Source organism: Rhinichthys klamathensis, unplaced genomic scaffold (genome assembly GCF_029890125.1).
Source record: "Rhinichthys klamathensis goyatoka isolate OS25496 unplaced genomic scaffold, OSU_Roscu_1.1 h1tg000131l_1, whole genome shotgun sequence".
Taxonomy (NCBI): domain Eukaryota; kingdom Metazoa; phylum Chordata; class Actinopteri; order Cypriniformes; family Leuciscidae; genus Rhinichthys; species Rhinichthys klamathensis.
The window spans coordinates 1,367,951-1,379,634 of record NW_026606666.1 but is presented as its reverse complement, the minus strand read 5'-3'; the positions used below and the strand labels follow the sequence as shown (position 1 = coordinate 1,379,634).

At 39.1% G+C, this 11,684-nt stretch overlaps 1 protein-coding gene across 2 annotated transcripts; it reads left to right on the top strand.

The window, feature by feature from the left end:
* The first annotated feature begins 5,562 nt into the window (after positions 1 to 5,562).
* On the top strand, positions 5,563 to 10,980 carry onecut1 (one cut homeobox 1). 2 transcript variants are annotated; one of them, XM_056256721.1, is made up of 2 exons: positions 5,563 to 7,025; positions 10,654 to 10,980. In XM_056256721.1, the coding sequence occupies exons 1-2, from the start codon at positions 5,942 to 5,944 to the stop codon at positions 10,938 to 10,940; spliced, it is 1,371 nt and encodes a 456-aa protein (XP_056112696.1). In that variant the 5' UTR covers positions 5,563 to 5,941; the 3' UTR covers positions 10,941 to 10,980. The 2 variants fall into 2 exon arrangements, with proteins under 2 accessions (XP_056112696.1, XP_056112697.1); XM_056256722.1 differs by having other exon boundaries at positions 5,564 to 7,010.
* Positions 10,981 to 11,684: the final 704 nt, after the last annotated feature.

The window sequence follows — 11,684 nt, the reverse complement described above, 5'->3', positions numbered from 1 at the left end:
TTTTTTGTTTATAGTATACATCTAATATATAAAATGTTTATTTAAAAAGAAAAAAAATCACTGTTATGTTTAGAGAAATGGGCTTTAAGAGGGCTATGAATGAGAAAGAGAGAGAGAGAGAGAGCGAGTGAGAGGCGAGTGCGCAGATCACAGATCGAACATTTCGATTGTTACTGAAATAATTTGCATACTGATTCCCTTTCAGCCCGCGCCGGATCCATAACTGCTCGCGCGGCTATTCAAATGCACGCGCATCTTTAAATGCACGGATAAGACAGAACCAGGAGCCAAGAGACAAGCAAACAACACCGACCGAAACGGAGTTTTTTGCCCGTGGATGCTGTGATTCGATCATGGAAATGGTGGAAAAGCGATTATCCTGCTGGACGAGACGCGCCGGATGGATGCAGAAAGCGCCCTAACTACGGCGCGCACTGAACATATTATGCACTTAAACAAATGACTGCTTTCCTTGACAAACTGTGGATAATACACAAAACGTACAGGTACACGTCTGTGCATGGTTTGGCAATGATAATATCTTTGGCGATGGGACTGGTATCATAATATAAAGAGCGCGTCGTGTCGGTAAGCATGGAAAGGTGTGTGTGTGGAGAGAGTGAGAGAGAGAGACAGAGAGAGAGAGAGAGAGAGAGAGAGAGAGCGAAAGGAAAAAATCGCTGGATGATGAGCGTGTATATGTTGTTTTACTGGATGCAGTGACATTTGGCGTCCTGCGGAGTTTCCTGAACTTGAAAACAAGGTTAAAGTCAGGGGTCACTTTTATTCACTGTCAAATTGCTCCAGTGCTGTAAATCATACGCCATGTCATGATTCCCATAAACCCGATTCAAAATAATCACAGTATATAATCATGTCAGCATCCATTCAGCACTGCATTCATGCATTGAATTGTGTTACTTTGAAATAGGGTGTGTCTGCACTGTGGCACACACATATATCTGAGCTTTAATACGGGCCACTTTAAGAGGTTTATGTTTCACTGCCTCATCATAATTAGATCAAACAGCATGATGGTGCCCTCAAAATATCTGGCGCACTGAAGGTCACCTGTTATACTCATTAATTGTGATAATTAATTATCAAGTGAAGGCTCGTGTGTTTATGATAGCTTTCTGATTGGATTCAGGGCTGCCTTGCCCTCCCACTTTACACTACACACTATAATCATGGTATTGCTGACCTTACTGTAAGTTTCAAAAAGTAGAAAGTATAGAAACTATTAAGAGAAAAGGGATGGGGAATGTAAAGATATAGGTGTAAGTATTTTGAAATGTTGAGACAGATTGTTTGCTTTACACTGTAACTATCCATTCCAGGTTATGATTGCTAAATCAAATATGCTGATTTAACAGGCACTGCCACATATTGTCGAACAAAATATATGACGAGTTTGCAATGCGAATTAGATCTTTTTACCTATACTCTTAATTAACATAATGTGTGTGTTACTATTATCACACTCGCTTTCTAAAACATAGGCCTACTCACGCGTATTTAATCAGAATTGTATTATTTCAAATAAGGATTAGACTATAGTCCTACCAGTAATAAAAGTTTATGCATGTTAAGAATTTTAGAATAGTTTTGGAATTTTAAAAACGTTAGGTTTACCAAACGTAGCCTATTTTGTTTACCTTCAAGACAATTTTTCTCAAAGTGAACCCGAAATATATATAGGCTAGGCCTAGATACGCACAGATAATACAAACTTGTTGCTTCAGCTGGGAAGTTGATTTAAATGTAATTCTTATATAATCTTGAACTATAACTTCTCTCTGGTGGTTGAAAGGAATTATTGATTCATTTTAGAAATGCTCAAACAAATGCGCAGGGCCGTGTTGGGTGTTTTTAATGAATCGGTTAAGGATTTGAACAGGATTACAGATGTCACCTTTACAATACTTTGATCTAAAATAGCCCATATTTTAATCCTTAAGACAGTGCCATGACAAAAAAAATTTTTATCGGATTTGGCTTTTTAAAAATAAACTGACTTTCATTGCGGTTTTACATAGGCTATTTATAATAAACGTTTTATTTATTATTAGCTATAGGCTATGTCGCGTTAGCCTATATAAAACGTGTGCCAAAATGAGTTATAGCCTATGCAACATCACTACTTCCTGTTGTACTGGACGAAGCAATTGTAAATGGGATAAACATGTTTTTTTTTATCGATTTATTGATCCGCACGTGTTGAAATGAAAAAAGAAAATCTTAAATTAAAATCGGCATGCTGAATTTGTTACTGCTTTGGTGAACACAGTTTCTAATGATCTCCAACTGATCTTCTTAAATCAATCAATTAACACTTTCAGTTACTTATTCCATCCTGAGTGTTGCTGTAATTGTATCTTTTCACTCTACTTTCAATTGAAAGAAACTGATCCGCTAATGTAATCCACAATCGATTGTTGCATATTTCAATCATCCCCTGTCCAGAACGCCATGAGATCGAGAGTCTAAAAGATAACAATAATCTGTATGTTTTAGACAATCTCAGAGGCCCTTTTTTTCCTGAGATTTGCTTATGAGGTCTTAAAATACATCAATTCGTTTACCATTTAATTATACTTTTATTGTTGGTAAGGTAAGGTAAAACAATGTTATGGTATCTGTAATAGGCCAGCCTGCCATAAACGATGAAGATCCAGTTTTAGAACTCTGGAATTGTAATATTATTAATAGGCTAATAATAATTGTAATACACATTTCACAACAAAATAATATTTAACGATTTTTTAAACAGTTGCATTTCAAAAACAACGAATGTCTGCATAATTGACGATTTAGGATATATTTTAACAGGGAATGAGAGTAAACGTGAATTATATTATTCACAGTTTACAGTATTGGATCATTTAAAACCTTACACCTGATCCCTGAAGTTTTTTTTTTTCGAATCACGTTGTTTGGATAAACATTTAAATTGCCGGTTTATTACTGAAATGCCGTTGAAAAAACAAACTGTGATTTCGGTTTATTTATAAATTACCATCAACCTGTCGTGTTAATATTTGACTCTGTATTGATCTGTGTTTCTGTTTGTTTCATATAGTGCCATTAGTGCTCAGGTTTGGCTTTAATTCACATTTAAAGTAAAGGAGCTCTATTATGTTCCAACATATAAAACACAGTACAGCGATTTGAGGGAAAGTTCAGGGTCAAAAGTCTTTAAATAATTGAATATTCTTTGTGGGTGAATGCACCTATCCCGTTAAGAAATGTTAAGCGGAGAATCTTTTTTTTATAATCAATATTTGTTTCATTGACACTGCCTTTTAGTCTCTTTTTATTGTTTTTTATTCACTGTGAAAATAAAACTAATGAAATCTTTGAGAATTTTAAATACTGAATTTTATTTTTAGACTTTGAAGACTCCCGTGCATAGACTCTGATCATAGGCTATTTAATAAATATACAATTATAAGCTGTTTCACATATAGTTTATAAAACAATAATAAGAAAATATAATTTGATATTACAATTTTTGTGACATTGATTTCAAGACGCATTTACGCGTTACTCTTCTTATATATCCAAACGAATCTTTCCATCACTGCTATATACAGTTAAAAGATTTACAAACTCTGCTTTCAGAGGCAAGGAGAGACGCCTAGGTAGGCCTCAAAAAAAAAAAACTCCATCACCCCCTCACAGACACACACACACACACACCGCTGCGCACGTCACGGAGACACGAGTGCGAATGAGAAATATCGACCACTATGAGAATGTGCGCAGATGTGGCTGGCTGCTAAATTTCGTGCTTGAATACGATCTTTTTCATCAAATTAATGGTCGATGGTGATAATGCAAAGTCTGTGACCTGCACTGTATGGCTTTCCATTTTTGTTTATGTGAAAATAAATGATATCGTGAGCCAGAGAGTTTGTTACCACTGTAAATTCCTAATAAGCGGGAAAACATTCTCTCTCTTTTTTTGCATGCATGCATTTACTTTTATTTGTTGTTATATTTCAGCTGACGATGTTGTTTCATTTCCGAAGTCTTTAATTGTAATTGCCTTCAGTCGTTGGGAATAATAATAAACGTATTATTATTATTATTATTTATTGTTATTATTAAATTCTTGTTACGTTAACCACTTGTCAAATCCTCACAAATGATCCGAGTTGACTTCTAATTTGTCGTAATTTACATTGGGTTTTTTTCTGTTCTTCTTAACTCGTTAATCCGGGTGGCATTGTTCTTGACCCTGACAGATGTATGTGTTTTGTCACTATAAGCAGGTCCCTAAGAAACAAGGAAAAGTCTGAAAAAGTTAATCTCTCTCCCTCCCCCGCAGCTGTTAGCTTCAGGAGTCTTGAAGCGTCACCTTTGACATGTCCCCTATGCGCACGAGCTGGGGGCCCCAGGACTGACCACTGCAAGCTGTCACCCCACCCGGGCTTGGACGCTTTCGCCGGGCTCCAACTGTCCAGTTATCCCATTCTCTCGCTTGACTGGTTATGAAACTGACTTTTTGGAGTCGATTTTAACTGTAAACAATGTGAAGTCGTGCAAAGTGATATCTCTGTAATGTGCGGGGGTGTTTTTTTGTGGTGGGGGGGGGGCTTGTACCTGTCTTGGTAATTTATGTTCTTCCAACTTTCAAAAACTTCTACAAGTTCATCATGTCAGATGTATGGTATTGAATTTTGGATTTTACACAATCTACATTAATTGTATTTTTATATAGCTAGATTTTTATGATAAATTAGTTACCTGTATTTTGTAAAATACTAATTTTACTGCGATCGCGCGTTTTTCAACACGTGAGTTTAAGCACCATGTTATGTATTTGCAAGAAATACACACGTTTGTAACATTGATTTGGGTTTTGCCTATTCAATGAAGTTCACCAATGAAACGTAATGTGCTGTGTCATTATACTGCCAGGCCATGGAAGCGGGACACACTCCTGATGGCTTGGTTCGTTACTCTTAATAGCACAACAATAGAAACATCTGTCCAGCCTTTCTCTGCCTATTACCAATCGTCTGTCCTTGATCCCAAAAACACTCCAACTCTGCATGGGACAGGATGACTTACATTCAGCAATCTGTATATTTGCACAATTTTCTGCAATAATAAAAAATATATATATATTTATATATTGTGTGCGTCAGTGTGGAAACTTTCTTATTTCAACTGAATGTCATGACGATTTATAGGCTATATATAAAATGTTGATAATATCTGCAGTCATATGTGCATGTAAGTAAAGATTTCTCTGAAGTTTGGAGCAGGAACTAATGAATATGCATATTAATGTAAACAGAGGCCCCCAGGTGAACCCGGAAGTGTGTTTTCTGCGCCCATTGCATTAAGGAGGTTCTGCCAAACAAATTACCTTTATTCGTGCATTATTCACGCGTAGCCTTTACTGTGACTTCGTAGGGTCGTCTGATTTTTCATATAGCTAAAGCATAATTGTCACAACACTTCATTCCATTCCGCTGACTTTAAAAAATATATTATTAAGATTAGATATAACAGTGTGAGGTTGATCATGCTGTACATCCAGCAGGAGGCTTTTCTATTTAATAGCAATGGGGTGCATCTTCCTTAATAAGTGACGTCAAAGGAGCCGGGATCAGCGCGCATGCGCGGGGAAGCGGAGCGGCAGCCGCAGCACGGAGCAGTGCGCGAAACAACAGCAGACATGGCAAGAGATGGCGAGGGACGCGAGCACACCGACACCATGCACTGCTGAAGGGACGGGGGCCTTAACATTACAAAAAAATTACAAAACTTTATAAAACATAGAAAAAGCGAAGAAAAAAATCAGAAAAGGAAGCAAAGAAAAAAAAAGATATTCAAGATAAGAACAGAACTTTTCCAATGAGAGCACTTCTGTGGACACTGCTCCGCTATATCAGATAGATGATTTGTCCACACGCTTGCACGTATAATGAACGCCCAGCTGTCGATGGAGAACATTGGCGATCTGCACGGAGTGAGCCATGAACCGGCGGATCTCATGACCGGAGACAGCGCTCATCACAGGAGCCATCGGAGCAGCCTGTCAGCCCATGCGCGCTCCATGGGCATGGCATCAATCCTGGACAGCGGCGACTATCATCACCACCGGCCCCCGGAGCACCCCGGGCTCGCCACGCACCTGCACCCGGCCATGAGCATGGCGTGCGAGGCTCCCCCCGGGATGAGCATGAGCAGCACCTACACAACCCTCACCCCGCTGCAGCCCTTACCGCCCATCTCCACCGTCTCCGACAAATTCCCGCACCACCATCATCACCACCACCACCACCACCATCATCACCCGCACCAACGGATACCGGGGAACGTCAGCGGGAGCTTCACCTTGATGAGGGACGATAGGGGTCTAGCCCCGATGAACAACCTCTACTCTCCCTACCACAAGGATGTGGCCAGCATGGGACAGAGCCTGTCGCCTCTGTCGGGATCCGGACTGAGCGGCATTCACAACTCCCAGCAGGGGCTGCCGCCCTACGCGCACCCCGGGGCCACCATGCCCGCCGAGAAGATGCTCACACCTAACGGATTCGAGGCACACCACCCCGCGATGTTGGCTCGACATGGGGAGCAGCACATGAGCGCGTCTTCGGCGAGCATGGTGCCGATCAACGGCATCCACCATCACCCGCACGCCCATCTCAACGCCCAGGGCCACGGGCAGGTGCTGGGCTCCACTCGGGAGCATAACCACTCCTCCGCGCCCGGATCGCAGCTGAACAACGGCAGCAATTCGGGCCAGATGGAAGAGGTCAATACCAAAGAAGTGGCCCAAAGAATCACCACGGAACTGAAAAGATACAGCATTCCGCAAGCCATCTTTGCCCAGAGGGTGTTGTGCCGCTCGCAAGGGACACTTTCGGACCTGCTCCGGAACCCTAAGCCCTGGAGCAAGCTCAAGTCTGGTCGGGAAACCTTCCGCAGGATGTGGAAATGGTTGCAGGAGCCTGAGTTCCAGAGAATGTCAGCGCTCAGGCTCGCAGGTGAGAGAACAATAGGTAATACACACTTCTTCTCCTCTCCTCAGTTTATCACTCTCATTTCATTTCATTTCCTTCAAATGCATTTCATGGCTGGCCAGCATTCATCGGGTTTGCGAGGTTTCCTAAGCTTACATTTTAGGTTTTGCGATTTTATCATGTGCTTGTTGTGCCACTGATACCTTTAAACTTGAGGTTGTGTTCTCGATGTAAACAATTGACCGCCTAGGTATAGTGATGCCGTGCAATGGGTTTGTTTTGGTTTTCTTGTTTGTTTTTGGGCTAGTTGATGTGCAATTTGACATCCTCAGACTGAGTTGCGTGCAGATAATGCACGGGTCAACAGAAATAGTTTGATCAGAAATGCGCGTCTGGAAGCCTCGGTGGCCTCAGTCCCATTGTCTCTAAGTGAAAATGGATGCAATGTCCCTGTGTCAACTTGTCTTTGCGACACGTTAATAAACACTGATCTTCATCTTTTTTTTATAACATTAGGCTACTGGACGTTGTGGTGAAACAACATGTATTGTATCGTGAATACATTTCGTGTTTGAACTGATGTGCGTAACCGTTACTGTTTATGTGCGCGCACTACTGAAACGGGCTCTGAATGCGTGTCGCAGTGTGTGTGTTTGGCTTTGCAAAGAAAATGACGTTTTTCTTCTTCTGTCTTCTGGTTAGATCACTTTATCTATTGTCCAGCTCCATTGACGTGTGCTCTGTGTAGGTTTTCTTAATTAACTGATTGGGGCTCCATTAATTTGCCTCATGAGAATTAGAATCAATTGGCTGGCGGGTTTGGGGGCCACTGATCCGTTCAAAGCCAGCATTGAGAGAAAAAGAGAGCATCTCAAATACGTGTCCCTCTTTTTTGCACCGCCCCATCATAACTGTCAGTTATTAGAGTAATTAATTTGTGCATGAGAAAAAGCTACTTTAAAAAAAAAAGACCTTTCATGGCGCATATATATATATATATATATATATATATGTGTGTGTGTGTGTGTGTGTGTGTGTGAGGAGAGGTTTATGTCGATTTTAAATTTACGCTCTCTCTTTGTGTGTCATTATCTAAGTCTTGCGCGTGCACACCATCAGTCTTTAGGCTATTTTACATTCTAAGTTGCGCTCGATTTCCTTTCGAAGTTTCGCTTTTATTATAAATATCAATGCCAGGGTATTATGAAAACTGAGGTTGGGCTGATGTTTGGTTTTGTTTCATTCAGATTCGGCCTTGCTCTGACTTTTGACCCACATTCGTAGTAAAAGAACACACATGAATTTACATCATATCATTTAATTTGCACACGTTTCTGTAAAGGACAGTATTATAGGGAATATGCTTACATTCAGGTAATGCATTTTCATATGCTGTGTATTTTTGTTTTCGTTTGGTCGATATAAGCTTCAAAAAATCGTTTGGATCTTTTGCATAATTTTTACTATTATTATTATCAAATAAAATAATAATTAAGTACTGAAGGTAAGGCATGTCAGTTTATTTTGGTTTTGCGAGATTATTTTCATATTCCGTTAAATGATATTGAAATTAGTAAAGGTTCCAGACACAGTGATGTATATTATTGATCGAGTACACATGGTTGAGGGTATGTGATCGGCCTACTGAGAGGTAAATATAGAATTGGTATATTGATTATTCAAATTCAGTTCCCTTCTCCTTTTCCTTAGTAATTTAAGACAGTAGACCACTCAGCAGTCTTTCACATCACTGCTTTTACACCTTTTTCACACGCGGGATTTTTATGCTGTGAATTTGTCGTTCACGCTTTTACATTCAACTGTATTTTGCCTCAGCTCTGTATGTTTATATTTTAGCATATGGTTGTTAATTATGAGGAATTACCATTATATTATTTTTAAACGGTCATCCTGGTCTAATTTTATTAGAAAAACAATTTACTATTCTCATTATAACCAACCTTACATAATTTGCCTAATTTTGTTGAAAAGATAAATAAATGTGATTTTAACCAAATTTTTATAACTCTCATTTTTTAACATTTTTTACTGGTAATCGGTAATCATTTAGCTATCGATATTATTTGGGAATAAATAAAGAAAATGAACAACTGAAGAAATTTCAAGCACTTTGCAAACTACTCCATGAAGGAAATAATATTATAAAAAATTGGCCACATAGTAAATATCAAAATGTATCAAATAATGTAATACAGATTGTGCAAATTTACATTTAAACATTTAAAAAACAACTGCTATCTAAAAAGCCATGAGCCATTTTTAGTCTATTTAAAATGAATAAACTGAATCCAAATGTGCATGCGGCTGCGCTAAAAAAAATTAAGACAGTAATTCAAAAACTATACTAATAATTCTTAAGTAGCCTATCATTAAAATGCGTAACAGACCAGTAGTTGATATATATAACCCATATCTGAACTTCTGCTCTATTATATATTATAATATTACACCGGCTATATATAACGATATGATATAATTATATGACATAATATCGACTTATTAGGCCTAAATTTAAGATTAGGCCTGAAGTTTTGTTTTGTTGCATGGAGCCACTGTGAAATGAGTGACCGTGGGCGCGCCCTCGCCCTCGTGTGCGCGCTTATCTGGCGCCTGTCTAATGATTTGCAGACAAACAGTACCTATATGTGATGATCAAATGTGCTGAAGGATAAAGAGGTTCGCAGTTATTTCCCTGGGAATCTGCTTGGGTCTCGTCACAGTGGCCTTGTGCATGGACACAGTTTTGATTTATGACACATGATAGCGAGCTCATTTGCTTTTTGTTAATATTTACCCAAACTGCTTTCCTTGCGCATAGTTTCGTTCTTTCTTTTTTTTTTACACGGCTTGAACGTACATTCATTATTTATTTAATTTGTACCTCTTTGCATAGTTACAACACAACAGATATAAACAAAATATTTAATAATCGATTTAAATATTATGCATGTTTAAATAATATTCAAAAGATGTAGCCTACTGTTAACGTATTTGAATATTAAATATTCAAATGAGAGTAGGCTTATTTCTTGTCTAAACGTTTGCATGTAAATAAGAAAATGTGCTTTAGAATGAACCATATAGAACTGAGATGCAAATTTGTGTTTTACATATTAATGAGTTGAGACGGTTTATGTGTTTTAGAAAACAGACTGCCTTTATGTGTGTGACGGTTCAAGTAAATGCCTGCTTTAAGCGGTTTTGCACCGTCTTTTAGCGCCCCCTTGCGTTTTTTTTTTTTTTTTGTAAACTAAACCGTTATCTCACCCACTGGGAATTTACGTGCACAAAAACAGAAAATATCCGTAAGCTTCTTCATTCAAAATGACTGCTTAGTGTGTGGTTTATTAAGCGTTTTTTTTATTATTATTGTCAGGCAGTAAGTGATCATACTGGTTATGATAGTGTATCTGCCATGCATATGGCTAGATGTAAGCACCACGGACAGTTCCAGAGACTAGTGTAAATGAAATGACCATACAAAACCCTCCAAAAGCAGCAGTTTGTGTGTTTTGTTTTGTCTTTTCCATGTTTAGAAAAACTCACCCTGTCATGACAAATAAGTCTGCTTCAGAATGTCCGTAGTTTCTTTTGCATGTTAGGCAATCATGTTTGACTTTTGCATGTCAACCTTTTGTTCTTTCAGCATGCAAGAGAAAGGAGCAGGAGCACGGTAAAGGCGAGCGGGGGAGCCTCTCCAAGAAGCCCCGGCTGGTCTTCACTGATGTCCAGCGTCGGACTTTACATGCAATATTCAAAGAGAACAAGCGCCCGTCCAAAGAGTTACAAATCACCATCTCTCAGCAGCTGGGCCTGGAGCTCGCCACCGTCAGCAACTTCTTCATGAACGCGCGTCGACGGAGCCTTGATAAGTGGCTGGACGACGGCAGCTCGGCCAACTCCTCCTCCTCCAGCACTTGTACCAAAGCATGATGGAGTAATGGCTGCATTATGGGAAAAGAAAAAAACAAAACTTCGGTGGAAAAGCTTTAAACAAAGAAAACTTAAGAGACAATTTTAGACAGCGTTTGCCCTTAAAACTTGTACAGTACCGATATTTATAATATCCAAAGAAAAACACCAAAGACTGCTTTGACCCCCATTTAGGACTTTCTTCGTTTATGTCTGACATTCTGCAACAAAAAAAAAGAAAAAAAAAATGAAGTTACACTCCAATCACGGGTCGTTCCCCATCTCAACACACTCCCCTAACTTCCATCTCAAAGTCTTTCTTTTCTTTTTTTCATGTGTTCAAGGACTTTTTCTCATCAATGATTGGTCATTATCTCAAAACGTGGAGTGATTGTTATTCACTCTGATGTCAGATTTCCGTGACATCATAGAGGGGCTTGACCCGCAGGTGTAATGCCTGACATCACAGGCTCACCTCTGTGTTTTTAGGCATCCCAGATCTAGCCAGGGATGCCAAATGTAATCAGGTGGTGTAGAATCTTGACAAAAGTTGCCTGAATGTCACCCTCGGGATAGTGCTTTCTTCCTAATTGTTGGAAAAGTTACATAGGAACCTAAAAATACATGTGAATTTGCCATCTTATCAATCACAGATGGTAGAACCAAAGAAACATGTGTATTTTTTGATTATTATTATCATTTAAATCAGACAAAACGATGTTGATTCCTCTTATCAAGACACTCTTATCAGTTCCATTCAGGTGA